The sequence below is a fragment of the Colobus angolensis genome, unplaced genomic scaffold (assembly GCF_000951035.1).
Source record: "Colobus angolensis palliatus isolate OR3802 unplaced genomic scaffold, Cang.pa_1.0 Scaffold126, whole genome shotgun sequence".
Taxonomy (NCBI): Eukaryota; Metazoa; Chordata; class Mammalia; order Primates; family Cercopithecidae; genus Colobus; species Colobus angolensis.
The window spans coordinates 124,667-147,479 of record NW_012113808.1 but is presented as its reverse complement, the minus strand read 5'-3'; the positions used below and the strand labels follow the sequence as shown (position 1 = coordinate 147,479).

Below are 22,813 nucleotides of genomic sequence, written 5' to 3'. Positions count from 1 at the left end.
GCACCTGCCACCACATCCGGCTAATTTTTTGTATTTTTGGTAGAGACGGGGTTTCACTGTGTTAGCCAGGATGGTCTCCATCTCCTGACCTCCTGATCCGCCCACCTTGGCCTTCCAAAGTGCTTGGATTACAGGCGTGAGCCCCCGCGCCCAGCTCATTTGCCTGTTTTTCAATGGCACCATTTGTGTTTTAATTGTCGAGTTGTAGTATTCAACTTCTTTGTCAGTTAGACATATTGCAGTGATTTTCTTCAAGTCTGTAACTTGTCTTCTCATTTTTTAGTGGTGTCTTTTGATGAGGAGTTTTTAATTTTGATAAAGCCCATTTATCCTTTTTTTAAATAGTGTTTGCTGTATCTTATCTGAAGTTCTTGCCTACTCCAAAGTCAATAAAATATTCTTTTATTTTTTTTGTAGAAGCTTTATAGTTTTAACTTTTACATTTGGGCCTGTGATCCACCTTTAATTAAATTTTTGTATGGTTTGAGGTATGAATCAAGGTTAATATTTTTCCTATGTAGATAGCTAGTTGTCCCAGCACCATTTATTGAAATATTTTCTTTTCCTTATTGACTTGCTTTGGCACTTTGGTTGACTGTATATGTGTAAATCCACTCCTGGACTGTTTATTCTATTCCATCGATCTATTTGCCCATCTACATGCAATGCCATATAACCTTGATTTATAGTGGCTTTAGCCTTAGTCTTGAAACCAAGACTAACTTTTTAAGAATTGCTTTGGTTTACCTAGGCCGCTCCTCCTCCTCCCCTTCCTCCTCCCCCTCCTCCCCTTCTTCTTCTTCTTCTTCTTCTTCTTCTTCTTCTTCTTCTTCTTTTCTTTTTCTTCTTCTTCTTCCTTTCTTCTTCCTTTCTTCTTCTTTCTTCTTCTTCGAGATGGGGCCTTGCTATGTTGCCCAGGCAATAGTGCAATAATAGTGTACTACAAACTCATGGGCTCATTCTTCTACATTTTATTCATTTTTTAAAAATTTATTTAGAGATGGAGTCTTACTCTGTTGCCCAAGCTGGAGTGCAGTGGCAAGATCTCAGCTCACTGCAACCTCTACCTCCTGGGTTTAAGCGATTCTCCTGCTCAGCCTCTCGAGTAGCTGGGATTACAGGTGCTTGCCACTATGCCACTAATTTTTGTATTTTTAGTAGAGATAGGGTTTTGCCACATTAGCCAGACTGATCTTGAATGCCTGACCTCAAGGGATCCACCCACCTCAGCCTCCCAAAGTGCTGGGATTACAGGTGTGAGCCACCATGCCTGGCTCACTCTTCAACGTTTTAGAATAAGCACACACATTTCTACAAAACAGCCTCATAAAATTTTGATTGGAATTGTATTAAATCAATGAATCAATGTGGGGAAAACTGAAATCTTACCAATATTGAACCTCCAGTGTATGTATAATAATTTAATCTTTTAAATTATTTGTCTTTGTCTCAGCAGTTTTTGAAAAATAGTTTTCACTGTAGAGCTCTTGCACATATTTTAAAAAAGTATCCATCAGTATTTTGAGTTTTAAAATAGCTTGTAAATTGTATTTTTTTAAAAAATCATCTAGTTTTTTGTTGTTGATATTTAGACATAAGATTGATTTTTGTATATTGACCTTGTATGCTGCAAACTTGCTACATTTAATTTACCATATATTTTGCTCAGTGCTTTACAGAATTTCTTGTTTATTCTTGTAACTACCTATGAGTCAGGTGTTATTGCAATCATATTTTATAAGAAATTTGCCCCAGATGTGCTAATTTTTTTGCTCCAGGTCATGTAATTTGAGTAACAGGGGAGGAATTAAATTTAAGTCAACTCTGATTATATGGCCCAGTCCCCTTCCACACTGCTACAATATGTCATCTCTGACATTTGTGTATTATTTGAATGGAGTGACACATTGTGGTTCCTCTGGATTCCACTGGGACATCTTTGTGTCATCATATTTCACGGGACATGGCTTAGTCAATGGAACTCCTAAAACAGACATAACAAGAATAAGGTGATAAAAAAGACTGGTGATTTTTCCAGTTTAAGGAGGGCAGTATTTTTCCAGGTTCTTTCCCCAGAGGACTGCTAAGGAAGTTGTACATGGTCTCAAAGTTCTGTTTCTTTGCCCATGCTGTGAATGTACATTAGCTGCTGCTAGATCTTCCGTGTGTGGATGCTGTAAAGCTTGTTTTCCCTTCTTCTCTCCCACAATGTGCTGTAGGCAACCATTTCTGTACAGCTAAAGACCTCACTGAGGAGATTAGATCATTAACATCAGAGAGAGAAGGGCTGGAGGGACTCCTCAGCAAGCTGTTGGTGTTGAGTTCCAGGAATGTCAAAAAGCTGGGAAGTGTTAAAGAAGATTACGACAGACTGAGAAGAGAAGTGGAGCACCAGGAGACTGCCTATGGTAGGTAGTGCACAACTGTTCCTCAGCGAGATGTTGATATTTGTTGTATTTTGTGGCCGGGCAGGATGTTCTGTGCTTTATGTGAACGTCACTGTGAAGAGCGTCACGGAGCACATGGCCCTTTTCCTTGGGGACATTTTTGGCAGGCGCCTTGGCAAACTGAATGGAATTACTTGTCAGCTTTTGTTTTCATATTCACATATGACATCTTTTCTTTTTCTGTTCCCCGTCCCACCCTGTGTTTGCTAATAGCTTTGTTATTATTTAGGGCAATCTCTCCCTTGGCAAGGTCTTGAGCATTTTCTTTGTGTGACAATTATCTTCCTTTTGTCTCTTGGCTCAGTCTCCTAGTCTGCACAATCATAGGCTAAATCAGGTTGATCTGAGAAAACTGAGGAAAGACCACAAAGTGGCTCTTCTGTGTGTGCGCTTTTCTGAGAGCTTCTTTCCCCAGGAAAGATGATGTCGAAGATGTGAATGCTGCGTTAGCCAAAGTGTGTGCTTGTCAGCGGAGTTCAAGTGTTCCTGTGTTCTTTCCTTTTCCAGTTGTTAAGAGTAATAGGTTACTCTGAGATTTGCACCCAGAGGGATGGTCTCAGAAGGCGCTGGTTCAGTGCAAATTGAGATAGTAAAAACTTATTTCTTAAAAAATGTAAGGAATTTCTGATGATTCAGTTTCTAATATGCAGAATAAAATCATTAAAAGCAAATTCAGATTTAATCTTTATTAAATATTGGAACCTGTTTCTGCACCAGTAAAATGACAAGAATAAAATCTATCTCCTAGGCAGATTGGTACAGATTAATTTACAAAGATCTTGGAGAGTGTGTGTGTGTGTGTGCATGCGTGTGCGCCTTTCCATTGCCCCTAGAAACTAAAAGTCAGGGGTCATTTATAGCATACCATGGTTCCTAAATAAATGTTATTTACTAAAACAAATGAAAGAAATATATATGAATAAACGGCTATATTTTACAAAGTATGCTTATTTAAGAAGACATAAGGAAAGAGCGGGGCTGATGGGAACCAGATTTGAAATAGGGCTTTTGTAAATATTCCGTAAAGTGAAGTAAATGAAGAGTAGTATTTATAAGCTACATTGAGAAGTATAAAATCCGCTAGCTGAAGTTAAGTGCATCAATTCGGGATGAATAAATTTTTTTTAAATGCCTATCAATTTATGTAGAGAGAGGTTTCTTCGCAGAGATATTTGAATCAAAGATTATGTTCAGTAGTTATTCTGTCTTCTTTGTGATGAATACCCTTAAGTTGACTTAACAACTCAGTACTTATCTTTTTTTCTTTTCATTCCAAAAGGTCAAGCCTTGTTTTTGCCATATATGTAACTACAGACAGTACGTTTGAGCCTAAATAACTATAGTACTAAGGAATGACAACATGCTCACCCGAGACACCACAGCCTGGTTTACTCTGTCGTGATAGGAATGAAGATTGTACATTTTAAGTACGTTTCTGCTGTTGAGTTTTTAAATGTATAAACAATGGAAACTATGACATTTCTCATGTTATCACCACATAACTTTTTGTCACAAAATGAAGAATATATTATATCTAAGAATAAAGAGGAAGTGAACAAATTTGAGCAAATTTAGTCCAGCAATATTTTCATTTGAATAGTTGAGCCTTGAAAGCCATTAATATCTCTTTTTAAAAAAAGAACCGTGCAGTTTTTTTGAATCTCATCATTGTCACTTCACTAAGTATTTTCACAATGATGAATAAAACATAAACAAATGGAATGAGAGATTGCTACTATGGATGATTCTAAATTGCAGATGGCTCATTACTGTTGTGAAGCTTCTCTATGTTTTTACACTTGGATTTTGCTGGATCAGCCACCCTTTTCCCTATACATTGATTTACACATGCTTAATTTTTTTTAACCAATTTGAGGTGAGTGGGCTTTAGGTGAACCAAATTAATAATCTAGGGTTGAGAGTGTGGGAAACAAATAAATAATGAACTCCTGAATATATTGAAGCTTTTATTTATTAAAATGTGATAAAACTGGGCTAAAGTCCATATTCAGCTATTTTTGTGTTTTGGGAGTTAAAATTCAGAGGATTCAAGTTTAAATGTAGGGGAAGTACAAAGGAGAGTGTGCTTACGCACATACACATATGCATGCATGTACCATGACTCTTTTTAGCCTTAGAGAATGAAACCATTTAAGAAATATGTAGTATTCTTAAAAATTAAATTAAATCAATTTAATTTAAGAAATATGTAGTATTCTTAAAAAAGATTTTGATTTCCAACAGTGGTTGTGGAATGCAGCTTTCAGAGGAAAAAGGCAACTGACGTATAATCAAGCCACCCTGATTGTCAGGAATTCAGACTCTTCTATTTTGTTCTTCTCTGCCCCACAACTTGTGCCATTCAGTCCAACCCGGCTGACCCAGCCACATACATGTCCAAGTCCAGTCAGATAAAAACGAAGAAGGAAGAGAGCTCACCTTTCCCCTTTACATACCCTTTGAGAAATCTGCACACATCTCTGCTACGGCCACATCCCTGTGACCTTAACCTTGTTATATGGTAACAGCTACTTTCAAGAGGGGCTGGGAGCTGTCCTTTCCCTGGGCAGCAGTGTGCCCTGCTATAGTGCTGAATTCTGTTTCCATATTAAAAGGAGAGATTTGCAGTCTTAGGGAACAATGAGCAGTGTCTCTCATATAGAGACCTCTTAATGATGTGAAGTGTATCTCTCATGATGCACCTGAGATGAATTTGCTGCATGCATCACTTAAAATATCATTATATCTTGTGTCTCTGGCTAGATTATGAGTCCACTGAGGTCAGAACATCATCCTTAGGTTTCACTGTACTGCTTTGGTATCCAGCATGATGTCTTTTAAAATAGTAAATATACTATACCATCGATATTTGTTTACTTACTGGGGCCAGATGTTAAAATGACACATGAGTCCTCTCTTCCTACATTTTAGATTGCAGATCCAGACCTTGAATCTGCTGCTTCTTTATTCATTTTCCAAATTAATGAGGGTAGTGATAAGTTTGTGTTTCTTGGAAGATGCTTGAGTTGTCTGAGTTGGATATTCAGTTTGGAGTGTCAGCAGATAGAACAATATGGTGATAGAAAAGGAACTGAAATATGCCAAGGTACTCAAGGGCAAAGGGAGACAGATCTCATCACTGAATCCACTGGCTTTTGTCACCAAGACACAGTCTCTATAAAGAGATGATAAAGAAGTGTGCTTTAACTCCTGTCAGCTGTTCTTGAGACTTCAGGATAATGCATTTGAATTCTGAGCAATGTTAAGTGCAGTGAAATAGAAGGAAAAGCTAAATCTATCTTCCAAGCCTTGAATATTTATGGAAATTAACTATAAACATTTAATTATTGTGGATTCCAATGTGTGTGTTTATTTAAAGAAGGGTGGAATGAAAAAAATCAGCAACTTCTACAGTTCGCTACATCTGCTTTTTTTTTTTTTTTTTTGAGACGGAGTTTTGCTCTTGTCACCCAGGCTGGAGTGTAATGGTACAATCTCTGCTCACTGCAATCTCTGCCTCCCAGGTTCAAGTGATTCTCCTATCTCAGCCTCCCAGGTAACTGGGATTATAGGTGCTCACCACCACGCTCCGCTAATTTTTGTATTTTTTAAATAGTGACGGGGTTTCACCACATTGGCCAGGCTGGTCTCAAACTCCTGACCTCAGGTGATCCACCCGCTCAGGCCTCCCAAAGTGCTGGGATTACAAGCATGAGCCACCGTGCCAGGCCTACAACCGCTTTTCAGGAAAAAAAGACAGCCCTCAGATTTATGCAACTGTTTTCCACCATCTCTTGTGTATAAATTGGTAATCTGTATTGTACTTTATTAATATTGTTGATTTTGCACTGTAACTCAGCTATAAAGGAAACTGACGTCAAGGGGAGAGGTTTAATCACAGAATAATCAGGGCTAGAATTTTAAGTAGGACATCATTAGAATGTTAACAAATGTTCCCACCTTATGCCAGCTGCCGGTGTAGAAAAGATACTGCAGATGTAGCTAAAAAATCTGGCTGGTTCCCTGGACCAGTGAGCTGTCAGGAATCTGTGGAGGGGGATCCATAAGCTAAGTGAAGGGATTCTCAGTGAGAATACCAAACAGCAGGATTTTGTTTTTCTGAGAACGATTGTTAACCATGCCCAGCCTAAACTCATTTGTTTTTTGGTGAGTAAGAGGGGAGTGGGAGGCAGAGAAGAGACAGTTGAAGGGTAATGAAGTTGGAGTAGAGGCACCTTTCAAATTACGGTTTGGGGTTAGGACCTTTTGCTTCAGACATAAAAGTTGTAAGTTCACAATAACAAGATCCTGCTCTAATTTTTGGAGCAATCTCGTAATTTTTGAGCTTGAGATAGCTAATGAAAGGAAGCACGAGTGTCTTAGTCCATTTGCGTTGCTATAGAGGAATACCTGAGGCTGGGTCCTTTATAAAGAAAAGGGAATTCTTTGGCTCACAGCTTTGCAGGCTGTCTAAGAAGCATAGTGCCAGCATCTGCTTCTGGTGAGGGCCTCAGGCTGTTTCCACTCATGGCAGAAGATGAAGGGGAGCTGGTGTGGGCAGATCACTGGAGAGAGAGGAAGCAAAAAGAGAGAGAAGGGACATGGCACACTCTTTTTAACCACCAGCTCTCCCAGAAACTAACAGAGTGAGAACTCACTCATTGATGACCAAGCTATTCATGAGGAATCTGCCCCCATGACCCAGACACCTCCCATTAGGCTCCGCCTTCAACATTGGGGGTCAAATTTCAACATAAGGTTTGGAGGTCGAAGAAAGGAAACTATAGCAGTGGCAGATTATACTGAGATACTGGTTTAACTCTGAAGTTCCCGGATGCAGCTACTTGCAGAATTTCACTTCACACCTATTAAGAAAAGTCTTTTAGTTTAGAAATCCTGTGAGTTACAAATTCTGCATATATAGGCAGTAATTCTTTTTTCCATATATATCAGATACATATAGAAGAAACGTTCATGAAAAAGTAGAACAAAAGAATAAAATCTATGCGTCTCTTTTTTTCGCAGGGAGAGGGAGGAAATGGAGAACCGGGACAATAGTATAACAAAGATAAAAACAATAAAATTAACAAACAACAATAAAATTGAAAAACAAAGACAGAAGAAAATGCCAATGTCAAGTGTTAATTATTTGGTTGAGAATATGATGTGATAATGAACTTCCTAGAAGTCAGAGCACAAAAGACAGTTGAAGCATCATCCTTCTTCCTCAAAAGCACCTTGAAAAGCACAGAGTTTTTTGGGAATTCAGAGTGATGCTAAATTCTTCAAGACAATTCTCTTGAAAGCATAGTGGAAGATCCTCCTGAAGAGATTTATAACACATGCAAAAAACTCTTTTACTTGTATTACTATTTTTTACAACTTTTTATTTTAGGTTCAGGGGTACATGTGCAGGTTCATTATATAGGTAAATTGCATGTCACTGGGGTTTGGGGTACAGAGTATTTTATCACCCAAGTGATAGGCATGTTATCCAATGGTTGTTACCAACTACCTCTAGGAAAAAACATGTTAGGGGATCCCTTCAAAGCAGGAGAGACTGTGGACAGGAGAGACTGAAACCACATACACATTTTAAATATGTAGGTATGTACAGTTTTTCCAGAAAAGATCCGGGTGTTCAGCAGATTTGTAAAGGGGTCGTTCTAAGATCCCTCAAATTTTAAGAAACATTAAGGTATTAAACTGTGGAGGTGAATTCGGGCTTGGGCTAGTGAAGTTTAAATATGGCATCTTCCAGCATCTGACATTATCCCAAGATGTAACTTAGTACTAAAAAGTGACTGGAGATCACATCCTGTAGACTCACCAAGTATCACTTCTTTCCTCTGAGCTTTGGCTAAGACCTACGTATAAGACAACTTAGCTCTCTGGGCCAGAACAGTGATAGCACTCTTGATAACACAGGGCCAAGCCGTCTGCTTTGGAACCAGATGAGTGTTGCAGTGCTGTGTGTCAAGAAATGTAGATGGTTATATGAGAAATAGATACGTGTCTGCCTTTCCAAATTCGAAATCTTCAGTCATTTAGATTAAAAAGTATGTCAAATAGGATCTTTTGGAAGAAATAAAAAAAATTCAAAATCTTTTCCCTCAGGTTTTTCCAATAGGCTGAGGTTTTAAATCTCTAATCATTTATCTTTGATTTGCCTTATTGATTACTTTATCACTTTATCAGGACCCTGATTAAATTTGTTTGTGTTTTTAATTTCCATTTTTTCCTTTCCAATTACATCCTTGCATCACTATTAGTGTGATTATTTCCCTTCAGCCATTTTTGCCTGTGAATTTCTAAGCTGAAATTTGCAATTAACTTTCTCCCTCCTTTATTAAGTCGCTGTGATAATTCTTTTGGGAGGCATCCCCATACAGTGCAAAAAGCCTGGATTAGGATGTAGGGGTGCGTCAGTTTAATCTCAGTCCTGCCTTTCCCTGATCATCTGCATAGCACCTGACGTATGTAACATCAGAATGTGAGGCTCAATGAATGAATAATCTTCAGCAAGACACTGAATTTTATCTGAGTCTCAATTGCTTCATATATAATACTGTAGAACCAGATCTTGAAGTTGCATTTCCATCCATTCATCCATCCATCCATCCATCCATCCATCCTTTCCACAAGCATTTATTGAGTACTTCCAATACGCTAGGCGCTGTGGCAGGCCCTCGTGGTCCAGAGATGAATTAGATAGCCCCTGTGGCTACTGAGGTCCCTTTTAACTGTAGTCCCTCGTATGTGAATTTCCATAATTCAATTTATACTTTGTTCATTTATTTTCTTGCTCTCAGTTACTTTTGATCTCCTTTTCCCACTTTTATCCCTATATATTTTTAGAAGTCCCTGCTATTGTTATGTCTTTTTTCACTTGTTTCTCTATTTGTTTCTATACTCCCTTAAAATACATAAGTCACATACCCCCCTGGGTGGAAATGCAATGATGTTTTCAATTATGTTTCATACCAAATTGCAACAGGCAGATTTTTTTTAACATGCTAATTCATTTACAGCAGGAACTTGACTCTACGTAATAAGGTGTGTACATGTATCTCTTAATTATCGGCCAGATTCTCTACTTTGTAGATTATTCTTACTAATCAGTGCTTATTAGAGTCTCTTTGTACATTTCATATGGACTCTGGGCTTGGGATAGTGAAATTTAAATACGGCATGGGATAATGTTGATAGACACATGTACTCACACACACTCATATAATGTCTGAAGATTAAGCTAAGAGTGATGGTAAGTGGAACTTCATGATCTTAAAGAAGAGCCTATTTGCCACGTTTTGGGTGAGGGGATTATTTTTTGCGTGGGGACCCTACCATGTATTGCAGAACATTTCACATGCCTGGTCACTGCCTGCATCCAACTCTTCTTCCCACCCCCATTTTTCAATGCCCCTAGGTAGGAGTGGTACCACACTCAGTTAACGGCACAACTGCAGCATTATGCTTTATGTTTTAATATCATCCATATGATTTGAAAATATATTGTTATGATCATTAGAACTTACCTGGAATTAATAAAACCTAATTCTATTATTCACGTTATCTTTTATATAGATCCTTAGAGGTTTAAATATAAATTCTTTGCAGATTTCTACTTCTATTGCTCTTTACTGTGTATATTCAGTATGTGTTTCTTGGGTACAGATTTCTGTATGCACGGATGAGCTACAGCTATTGTGGATTTAATGTTTTCTTTGAAGAAAAGAAATGATCCCTTGTATGAAGTCACCCTCTTTTTAGTAACAAAGACTTACCCCTTTCTTCTTGTTTCTCAAGTACTTGAGAACTAAGCACTGTGCTAAGGCTTGACATACTTTAGTCATCTCATCCTCTGGACCACTGTGGTACTGGCTCCACTGGAATCTCTGTTTTACAGATGAAGAAGCTGAGGTTTAGGAAGGATCCTGCCACAAAGCCTCCAGGGGGCAAGGCCACTACCTGAATCCTTCTTAACCTGCCATTTTACCTTTGACATTGCTTTTGACATTTGCTCTTTATGAACTTGATTCCTAATGTCAGTCTATCCATCCCGCAATCTCATCGCCCTACCTAAATACCACACTCATAGATTCATAATTATGAAACAAAAGTCTACCAAAAGTCATCTGTTGCTGATGTTGGACACCCTGAAAAGACGGGTAATTTTTTTTTTCATTTTTGAAGTTTTCAAGCACCCTCCCTATATTTTGTGCCTGAAATGACGATCTACTATCTGCCATCTTGCTAGAGCAGATGGATAATTTAACTCAGTAGTAGGAGGTTCTATAGGTTATCACCCTATGAAACTCGTATCTTTTGTATTAAGACCTCAATTCTTTATTTTTGAAGGGTGACTAAGAGAAACTTGGCATACTACCATAAATCAGAGAGAAGTTGAGCTGTAGCAATTTAATTGGATACATATTTGTTAACTTCAAACCAGATTTTTTGTATATTTTCAAAGAACTGTTGCTAGTTCTGTTTCCTGTTTTAAAATCCTGAAACATCAATGTTTTCCTTTGTATTCCTATAAATAAATGCATTGGTTATTAGATTGATACGTTACTCAGTTTCCGGTAAAGAAGTAGTTAGAAGCCCTTTTGCTTTTAAGAATTTACTAATTTGTCATCCTATTGATTATAAGGAATTCAATTTGCAACATGTGGTGTCAATCTTTCTAGGCTTCTTTTGAGTGAGTTTTGAACTTTAGTTAAATAAAACAACTTTTTTTTTTTTTTTTTTTTTTTGATACGGAGTCTCGGTCTGTTGCCAAGCCTGGAGTGCAGCGGTATGATCTTGGCTCACTGCAACCTCCACCTCCCAGGTTCAGGCAATTCTCTGCCTCAGTCTCCTGCATAGCTGGTGGCGTCTGCCACCATGCCCGGCTAATTTTTTTGTATTTTTAGTAGAGACGGGGTTTCACCATCTTGGCCAGGCTGGTCTTGAACTCCTGACCTCATGATCCACCTACCTCAGCCCCCCAAAGTGATGGGATTACAGGTGTGAGCCACCGCATCCGGCATAAATAAAGCAACATGTAAACTATTATATAATTTAGGATTTTCAGGAATGAATGTTGATTCTTTATAAACCAAATTTGATTTTGTGAGGTTTTACGGAATTTAATTTTACTAGGGCTAAATATGACATCTTTTATGTGGTCACAGGTTTTTCAATGATTAATTTGGTAAGAAATATTTTATTTTCCTTTTTGGCATTACCATGAGTTATGGCTTCCTGTACACACCCCTGCCATTTTAGCTGTGTGCTTTTTCTTTGAAGCTGCCATATGTTAACAACCCAAGGGAGATGGTATTTATTGGAGAGATCATCATTTGTTGCTAATTTGATTTTTCAGATTCTCTGAGCTCTTATAAAAAAGAGAGAGTATGCTGATGAATGTTTTCCTGCCCTGACCACTTTGAGGAGCTAGTGTTTGCTGCCCTGGGCCCATTCTACTTTAGTCCTGTTATGTTTTGGACTTGGGGATGGCCACTCTGTATAATCCACTTTCCATTGAGGCATTCTGTAACTGGGGAGGGTGGACAACCCTGAGTGAATGCACTGCAATTCAATATTTATGGCCAGTACAGAAACCATCAAGAATTGCTTAAGGATTTACTGACTTGGCATCATCAAAAATTTATGAGGCAGGCATGCTCACATTCCACATGCCTGCATAGTCATAATAGTCATAGAATGTCATTTTTTCTTTCGACATTATACTTTCTTAATAACCCATTAACAACTGATGACACACTTTGCTTTTTGGTTTAATTATAACCAAATTTTATTTGCCAAAATGATGTTTAATTTTTTGGTGTATTAACCCATTATCAATGTCTCTCTTTTCCTGTGTTTACTATGACTGCTTTACGCTTCAGGTCTCCCCAAATCTGATATTTTCCCTCCCCCAAAAAGACCTAAATGCAATTACATTATGATTGTATGGTCTGTCAATGAATGGAGGTCTGTCTGGTTTGGACAAAGTGACTGAAATCTTGGGCTTCTTTTTAGCTCTGAATTGGATCCAGCATTCAACTTTGGTTCATATGTACCAATTATGTTGGGTGAGACACATACATTGGAATTTGGCAAATGTGTATGTACCCTTCACCCAACTCCATTGTTTTCAGAGACTGAGTAAAAGTAGTGGCTGGATACCAACTTCATGTCTGCCCTAAGAAGGTCACCAAACACTGACATTCCCCAGTGGTCTTGAATCCTGCAAATCTGTCAGCCTTTGGAAGTGAATAATTTTCCCCTAAAGATTATAGAGAATTTCTCTGAAGTCAAAGCTGATGAAACTTCTGGAGTTACTCTAGGATAAAATTATAATTTATTTCAAAAAATACCTTTAGCATAAAATAAAATTTTTGAAATGAATGAAAAATATTTATCATACAACTTCTGTAACAGAGCCCAGGTTGCATTTTTAGCATTCTCTTCTGTGCTTGCAGCATAGGAAGGCTTTTTACACACTTGTACAGAGGATGCAGTACATCCTCCATCTGAGGATGCAATTTTACATCCTCTGTCTGTCCTTAACCTTATAGGACAATAGTGAGAGCATGGCACCAATTAATCCTCATAACTGTACTTTGAGACAAATTTATTATTCCCAGTCTGCCGATGTGTGAAACTGAGGCTCAGTGAATTAACAGAGTTGCTCAAGTTCTGTATATGGGAAATAAAGAACTGGAATGAGACTCATCTGTCTCATTTCAGAGCCATACTCTTCATTATACACTTCTGTGTCCCGGGTTGCAATATGGTATTCCAATTTATTATTTGTTATGTACATAACAGTTCAAGAATCAATATACTGTGACTTAACTACCTCCTTATTCCGAGGTGTTTAATGATTATTTCATGAATTTCTTTCTGAAGATAAAGTGCCAAGATTGGGATTAATGACCCAAAGAGGGCAGTCATTTTTATGGCTGCATACATGCTGCAGATTGATTTGCAAAAGGGTTATAGCAATTTAATTGATACTACCAATCCATCCTTTCTAATAATAAGCATTATTTCTTAAAATGATTATTGGTATAACAACAATAGAGTGGTATTTATTCATGCCTCGTTTTTGCATGTCTTTTACTAATGCATTCAACTTGTTTTTTTGTGCCTTTATAATTTTTTTTTTTTTTTTGGGACAGGGTCTCACTCTGTCACTTAGGCTGGAATGCAGTGGCATTATCTCGGCTCACTGCAACCTCCAACTCCTGGGCTCAAGCGATCCTTGTATTTCAGCCTCCTGAGTAGCTGGAAGTACAGGCATGTGCCACCATGGCCTGGCTTGGTAGAGACGGGATTATGCCATGTTGCCCAGGGTGGTCTCGAACTCCTGGGCTCAGGTGATCCACCTGCCTTGGCTTCTGAAAGTGTTGAGATTTACGGAGTGAGCCACTATGCCTGGCCTAATTTTTTTCATTTTGTGTTGCCTATGTCCTTTGTCTATTTGTTGTATTTTGAAGGAGGCACCTAGTGGTTTCCTTTGCTTTACATAATATGGTTATCAATCATTTTTTCCTATTTGTATGTGTGTGTGTGTGTTTGTGAAATTAACCCCTCATCATGATTAATAATGGACCAAGAACAAAGTATAAAAAATAATAACATGTTGAGACAACAGTGTAGAGTGGATTTTAAACTTCTAAAGCATTAGGGTACAAATGATGTACTAAACAACATAGACCGATCTTTCTCAGTAAAGTCATCGTATTTCCACTCTGTGTGTTAATAATGCATTGGACCTGGCCTTTCAAACAAATGTGATATTCAGGGAACTGCCGCAATCGAGACCTTAATAAACCAGTTTCACTGTTTTCAGTAAACCTGTGAAAGATATTATTTTACCTTTTCTCCACCGTTAAAATGCAGAAACTGAGAGAAGTACTCAGTATCCTCCCCATGACCTTATTTTTCTTCAGGATGCATCTCATGTTTTGTACTTCGCTGTCCTCGGCCCTTTTTTTCTTTATTATTTCCCATTTTCTTAAGTTGATCCTTTATAAAAGCAACTACTGCTTACAGGACTATTTTTTTCCTTCCAGAGGCATGCTGTTATTTCATAGGTGAATGGATAGTGTCTTGATGGTGTCTGTGGCCCTTGAAGCTGCAGTTTAAGGGAGGGGGTTCAAAGAAATGGTAGAGAAAGGTCGTCCCTGTCCTGGAAGGATGCCAGACAGGATGACCTTTGAAACTGTCACCAGGGGCATGAAAAACGTGTTTGCAACAGTTCCCTGCCCTTCTCTGCGTAGACGATATGCAGCATTTGGTATTAAGGCAAAGATCCTTTTCCATTGATGATGTGTAATCCTAAATCATAAGAAATTTCTATGATTTCGGATTCAGGAAGGCACCTTTCTACCTGTTGCAGCGGTTGGGAGTCATTCTCCCTCCACCCCGACTACGTCTTCCCACAGCTTTTGGCTACTCCGCCTGGCTTTCACATTCTCCTCTCCACCTTTGGACTATCCCATACCCTTATCTATCCACACGTTCACTCCCTACATCCCTTCCATGCCTAATCAGGACAGCTCTTCTGACCACCTTAACTTCCCACGATGTCCGCGTGCTCTGGAAAAAGTGCGCTAAGCCCCGCCCCGCCCCTCCCCGTGTGATCTGAGTCGGACCCCACTGACTCTCCTGTATACACATCCTCTGTCCTCCTTGGACTCATATTTATAGTCAGTCTCTCAGTTCCCACGCTGCATGGCATTTGATCTGATGCTGGGAAGGTAATCATTATCCTCCCCTTAATGTTTCAGGATTATTCATTCTATTTTGCCATGTCTAATGTAATATTTAATAGCATCTATGAAGAAGCCTGAAGACTATAAATAAATGCTCTCTTTGATATTGAGAGGGTTTTTTACAATATAAAATTTAGAGTACTTTTTTTGTTTCTCAGGAGGTCTGACATTAATATTAATCGTAAGCCCCAAAGTAGAAGCTTTTATATTTTAGCATAATGAAGTTTACCATATGTTTCAAAGTCACTTGCGATTGTGCTTCTCATAATGACAATTAGAAAGGTCATCCTGTCTTGCCAGGCTCCGTTAGGTATATATTCCAGCTCGTGACTGTCACCGTGAAATGTGTTAAGGCACTTTTATGCAAATACAAGGGGAGACATGGTATTTTTTATCCCAAAGTGTAGCTGTTTACAACTAATTACCAAACACGGAACAAGCCTATTGTTTGCCTTTACATGATATATGGGCATAAAAATTCCTAAAGCAAATTCTCCTCTGTCTTTTCATTGATTAAATTATATGAAGTCACCCTCTTCCATGAAGCTTTACATGATGAGGTCCCCAAAGAACTGAATAAAGAAATTTGTCATTAAGACACTGGTGTATTTCTGATTTATAAATTTTTTTCTGCTTAACTTGAACAACTTAGTAACTGCATTAAAGTATGGAAACAGTTATTATATTTAACTCTCTACATGTGAACCTTGAAGAAATGATGGGGCAAAGGTGAAAGGAAAGGGAGGAGATGAGGAGGTGGCACAAGTAATGTTTTCTTACAGAACTTGTAGAGGGATAAACCTACATTAGAACCAAAGCAGAGAATTCCCGGGAAACTGAAACATGCCATTGTGGATGTGAGTCATGGAAACTGATGCTGGAAAAAGATAGTTCCTAATCTGGCTTGGAAATGGCAAATTTGGTTGCCACAACTGAAATATTAATCTGCTTCTTTGTATGAATGCCCTTTCATTTATGCCTTTTTCTCTCTAAGAGGCTACGGTCTGAATTATGAGAGACAGGCTAAACTTCTCTATTCAAGCCTTTAGAATTTGCAAACATTTATCAATAGAGAATAAAGATGGATAAAAAGTTCTGGATTCATTAATGCACAGCCATGGTCTCTACAGTTTTGAAATTTCTCACTTGGGAGAATACTGGAGAAGAACCTGTGGCCCATGAAGCATTTGACTGTTGATATTTCATACTATTCAAATGCTTTAATTTAAAAAATTAATCTATGAATTTAACATATGTTCATGGGATGCAGACACTGCAGAGAGCTGCCTCTTCCTGGCCTTTGTGTTTGAGCTGTGTTCTGGTCACTTAATCATCCATCTATCTGGAGTGGTTTGTGTTCAGGTTTTTCAGAGGCAATGACTCCATATTCCTCAAGGAACTTTCCAGGCAAATGAATTTATTATTTTTTTAATATTAAAAATTATCCTTTTTATTGAGAGTTTTAGAAAGGGAGGAATAAACAGTTTTAATAGCCCTGCGACACATAGGTGGAGGAAAAAACCCCTCCATGCTTATGTAAATAGGAAGGAGAACAACTGTAGCAAGAATGTAGAAAAGGACTCCTTTCTTCCCTCTTCCACTCTCTTGTTTTTTGCCCTCTGGCCTAAAGCTGTTAACATTGGGTGAATGTCCCTGTTGTCATCTTGCATTATACCTCGTCCTGTTTGTTGTTGATAGGGATGGATATCTGAGAGTCTATCTCAAGAGTTACATGTAAGTTTGTGTAAGGCCCTTCTTTTGCTTCTACATTTTTGCTCATTATTTGGATGCATTTTGTAGGACCGTGAGCTTGTTTAGAACACCTGTGCAGCAGTGGACCCTTGTGTCACTGCCTGGCCCCTCATTCAGCAGCCTTAGCTGTTCCTCAACTCCTACAACATATGTTGAGCTCCTCTCAGGTGCCAGCCACTGTAATAGGCACTGGGGAGTGGAAGGGTGACAAGATGTGATTCCCGACCTCAAGAGGTTTGCAGTCACTGGTGGAGGAGGCATATGTACACAGCAAATAGGACACGATGTGTTGAAGGATGAAATGAAGCAATGAACAATGGGTGTCAAGACAGCAGAGGTAAGGACAACCAAGAATGCCTTCGAGGAGCCAGGGAGAGCCTCACAGAGGAGGCAGGGCATGCATCGTGGCTTGGGGATGGAAGGGACAGAAATACTGTTGTATTAGGGAAGAAGAGAGCACAGACTCAGAGGTCAGGGGAACGTGGCACATCTAGGAGACAGGGATCCAGTCCCAGCCCTGCCACTTAGCAGCTGTGTAGCTTTGGGGAAGTTTGCCAATCTCTCTGAGTATGTTTCCTCCCATGTAAAATAGAAACGCTACTACTACTAATATTGACCTCCTAGGACCATGAGTAGATGAAGTAATAATACATGTAACAATCTTGGCTTAGTGCCCTAGCATATCATAAGGATTCAATAAATATTAGTTTATGTGATTATTGATCTGGTTGGACTGAAGGGTGTAAGAGTGAGAATGATAGGAGATGAAGCTGGAGAAGTGGACAGAGCCGAACCATGAGATACCTTTTCAGCAGGCTGGGGTTTTCAAGATTTCCCGAAGGTCATGGCTAGCCCTTAAAATAACTTGGTTTCTGTATCCTCCACTGCTCCTGAACATTCTTTTATTACAGTTGTGTTCGTCTATTTGCATTGCTATAAAGGAATACCTTTACATTTATATATAGGTATTATGTTTATATATAGGAATACCTTTATATTTATATATAGGTATATGTATATTGCAGGGTAATTTATAAAGAAAATAAGTTTATTTGGCTTATGGTTCTGCAGGCTGTACATGAAATATAGTGCCAGCATCTGCTTCTGTCAAGGCCTCAGGAAGCTTGCAATCATGGTGGAAAGGGCAGAGGAGCCAGCCAGCGTGTCACATGGCGAGAGAGGGAGCAAGAGGAGAGGTGGAGGTGCCAGGCTCTTTTTAAACAACTGGATCTTGTGTGAACTCATTACCACGGAAAGCGCACCAAGCCATGCATAAGGGACCTGCCCCCATGACACAAACACTTCCCACCGGGCCCCACCTCCAACACTGAGGAATCATATTTCAACATGAGATTTGGAGGGGGCAAACATCTAAACGATATCGAAAGTCGATGATTAAACACAGTCTCATATAAATGTTCTATCTCCAAGAAAACCTAAACATTGCATATCTATTATAGCTAAGGTAAAAAGTAAAAAGAGCTGCCAAGAAGGTGAAGCAGGCCAATTGCTCATACGTCCCTGGTGGGATGTGCCAGTACTGCTGGTGGGGATGTAACAGTAGATGGATGACAGTGGCAGTGGCTTATGGAGTCAAACATTACACTTGCCATGTGACCTGGCACTTCCACTCCTAGATACTTATTTATCCTCTAGAAATGAAAATTTTTATCCCACAAAACTGTAATGAATATTTATAGCAGCTTTATTCATAATTGCCTAAAACTGAAAACAAGTCACATGTCCTTCACTGAGTGGATAGAATAGCAAACTATGGTACTTTTGCATGATGGAACATGACTCAGTAATAAGGAACAAACTATTAATATACACAACAACCTAGCTACTTCTCAAATGCATTGTACTGAGTGAAAGAAACCAGTCTCCAAAGGCTACAACTGCAGCATCCTATTCATATAATGCTCTGGAAAAAGAGACCTCTAGGGGAAGAGTTTAGGAGTTGGGAGAGGGGCTGGGAAAGGGTCTGATTAGAAATTAACAGCCCAAGGGAATTCTTTAGGGGCCTTGGAATTGTTCTGTATCCTGTTTTTGGTGATGGTTACAAGTTACAGCCCACAGAACTGTACAACAAGTGAATTTTACTGCGTGTAAATTTTTAAAAAATTTAAAAAACTTGAAAATGTATAGCTCATTTACCATGTGCTTTACCTGTCTAATCTCATTAATCATCTCTCTGAGGTTGATGTTATTATTACAGGTCGAGCATTCCTAATCTGAAAATCCAAAATCTGGAATGCTCCAAAATCTGAAACTAATTTTGAGGGCTGACATGCTGCTCAAAGGAAGAGCTCGCTGAAGCATTTAGGATTCTGGATTTTCACATTAGAGATTCTCCACAGCTAACTCTAATGCAGATATTCCAAAAGCTGAGAAAAATCCGAAACCCACAACACTTCTGGTCCTAGGCATTTCAGATAAGGGATACTCAGCCTGTTTATCTCTTAGTGCTTTATTATATACTACTATTATTATTATTGACTAAGCAGAGGCTTTGTGAGGTTTGGCTCAAACCCACATACCTTCCAGGTGGCAAAGCCTGGCACAAGCCAGGTGTGCGCACTCTCCAGACCCTGAATTTCCACAGCATTGCGAGTCACCCCTCAAGGAGTCACAGAGTGGGAGGTAGATCTTTCTCAGGCTCTTGTCCAGGCTGTACCTCAGTTATCTGGCTCGCTGGTCAGTGTCATTGCTCTGTGCATCATGCTGGTGCACCTTTACAAATGTGCAAATGTTTTAAATGCTTAGTATCAGAGAGGGAGTTGCCTACTGAGTATTTTCTGACCTCTCATGCTGTTGGCTAAGTGAAATTTGGCTTCTTTTCAAGGAACTGCTGCATCCCTAGAGGGTTTGTGTGGTGACACCAGTAGAAACCTTATTCAGTTTTTGTTCAATTCACAGCTTTAACTTCGTCTCCTTAAAAATCACTCAAGTTGTAACCAAAGGCTGCTCTATGGCTGACTAGAACTGTTAATTATTAATAACTGTTAGTCAACTACATAGTCAACCTCAGACCGGGGGGGAAGAGATAATTCCTTAGACACGCACACACGAAGAGCGAAATGTTAAGGTTAGAAAACAGTAAAAAGGATGAAGATATTTAATTTTTTTTGCATACTTTGTAATTATTTGTTTAAATATCTGTTACCCCAGCCTCTGTGCCAGGTTTTCTTATTTTTTTTTATTTTTATTTTTTTTGAGAGAGAGGGTCTTATGTTGTTACCCAGGCTGGAGTCCAGTGGTGCAACCAAGGCTCACTGCAGCCTCAGACTCCTGGACTTTGATCCTCCCACGTCAGGCTCCCAAGCAGCTGGGACTACAACCATGCACCACCATGCCTGGCTAATTTTTAAAACATTTATTTTTGTAGAGATAGGATCTCTCTCTGTTGCCCAGGCTGGCCTTGAACTTCTGGTCTCAAGCAATCCTCTCACCAGTCCTCTCACCCCAGTCTTCTAAAGTGCTGGGATTATGTGAGCCATCGCGCCCAGCCTTTTTGAGGCTATTAGTCTTCTGCCCCTGATTCCTGTAATCCTTGCATAGAATAGGGGCTTAGTAAAGGTCTGCTGAGTTAGAACTCCATTTCAACGGATATTGAACTTGAGAACTGAATGAGACTTGTGGTGTATGGTATTTCAAACTATTATGTATCCAACAGTCTGGTATTTCAGAGTCATTCTTTTGCCAACTCCTATGTAGGTACTTTGGAGATATTATTTGAGTTATTCCTTATGACATCCCATGCAGCAAACATTCTCCTTCCTAAATGAGGAAGCTGAGGCCAGGAGTGATGAGCTGACTTGCTTGTTATGCACACTGGATGGAGTGTGAGCTGTGTCAGACACATGCGAATTCAGATCCTCATTGTGCCACTTCAGAGGGACGTGAGATGGGGTAGCCGTTTCACTTCTGTGAGCCTCACTTTCCACCTCATTCATTTATGTAACCCAATGGTGAGTCCAGGTTTTGTGAGCCCTGGGCTTATACGATTTGAGTATGGGTCTTATTTAAAGAAAAAAATATATAGAATTATGATTCAAAATTGGATACAGGGGTTGAAGGGGACTCTTGAAAGTGGGGGACCTTGAGGCTTATGTGCCATTAGATTCATGGTAAATCTGTCCTTGCTTTCAACTAATTTTTTATAGTGAGCCCCTATGTGCCAGGCTGTGTCTGCAGCTGGTTACATGTGCTGAGCCTAACAGTACCATCCTGGTCCTCTAGAATGCTAGAGCCCACTGGGATATACCAGCAGAAAAAAGACAGCGGCGGTACAGTCAGGTAAGTGTATGATGGGGAGGTATGAAAAGCCAGGGAAAGATTTCTGGAAGAGATGACATCTAAGCTGCTACTCAGGATATGTAAAAGTTAAAATGGAGAAAAGTATGGAGAGCCCATTTGAGGCAGAAGAAAGAACAAGCATTAGAGGTGAGAGAGAAAAGCTTCCTTATGGGGACTGCAAGAAATTTAGTGGGGCTGCGTTGTTCAATGGGGTGGAGGAGTGGGGACAGCTTCAGCTCCAGAATTAGGCAGGGGCCAGGTGGGCTTGTATACCATTTAAGGAGTTTGGAAATGATCCTAAGAGCAATAGGAGGCACTTGGACAGATTTAAGCAGAGAGTGATCTGATAAGATTTGCATTAGGGGGAGGAAAAAAAGGCCACACTGGGTCCAGCTGCAGAATGGAGAGAGAATCCACTCCACACTGGACATGAGGGCCATCCTCCTGCAGGGAGGCCAGTGGCAGGAGAGAGGAAGGTGACAGGAGAGCAGCTGTGAGGACGGAGAGGAGGTGATACATGGCAGAGGTGTTCAGCCATGAGAACCAACAGGACTTGAGAGTGGATGCTTAGAGACAGGAGATGCAAGGTGATCCTGAAGGAGGAGATGAGATAGAAGCTTAGCTTCCTGGCCTGGACCACTGGTGGGTGGTATTCATTAGAATCAAGGTCATAAGAATGGCAGATTTGGAAGAGATTGTACTTCTCCTTTGAGCCAGTCGAGTTTGCAGTTTCTGAGTGACACCCAGGTGGAGATGTTCGGTGGAGAGCTGGTTGCAAAGCTGAGGAAGGAGGGCTGATTGACTGCAGGGCTTCGGCTGGTCTCAGCATATGGATTATAATTCGAGCTGTGCAGATAGATGAGAAAAGCCAGCGCAGAGACAAGATAGTGCAAAGGAGCATCCCAAAGAACATTAATCTTTAGGGGACAGGCAGAGGACAAGGAGCCACAAAGAAGCATGAGAGACTGTGGTCAGGGATGAGGGAGGACCGGCAGGAGTGTGTGAGGAGCATGGATTGTTTTTGTTTGTCGGGTTCCCCTGCCTTTAGAGACGCACTAATTCTTTGGATATCAACTGGTTGTCCCGGAATTCCATTTAGCTCTGTTCAACTTGTGTACAGAGCCCAGGGTGTTTTTAGCCCCACTTCCTTTCGGATTTGTTAATTTGCTAGAGTGGCTCACAGAACTCAGGAAAACACTTTACTTATGTGTACAAGTTTATTGTAGAGGATACAACTCAGGAACAGCTGGATGGAAGAGATGCACAGGACAAGGTATGGGGGTGGCGCAGAGCTTCCATGCCCCCTCCAGGTGTGCCACCTCCCAGCACTGCCATGGGTTCACCAGCCCAGAAGCGCTCTGAACCCTGTGGTTTAGGGTTTTCATGGAGCTTGGTTTTATACAATTTAGGGAGACATGAGACATCAATCACATACTTTTAAGAAATACATTGGGGCCGGGCGCGGTGGCTCAAGCCTGTAATCCCAGCACTTTGGGAGGCTGAGACGGGCGGATCACGAGGTCAGGAGATCGAGACCATCCT

The 22,813-nt window shown here is 39.9% G+C and overlaps 1 protein-coding gene across 1 annotated transcript in view; it reads left to right on the top strand.

Moving 5' to 3' along the window:
• LOC105505467 (disrupted in schizophrenia 1 protein) overlaps positions 1 to 22,813 on the top strand; it is a 263,501-nt gene that overhangs the window by 129,879 nt on the left and 110,809 nt on the right. Inside the window, exon 9 of the mRNA XM_011933299.1 lies at positions 2,220 to 2,408. Coding sequence (XP_011788689.1) covers positions 2,220 to 2,408 — 189 coding nt within the window. The remainder of the gene's footprint in view (positions 1 to 2,219; positions 2,409 to 22,813) is intronic.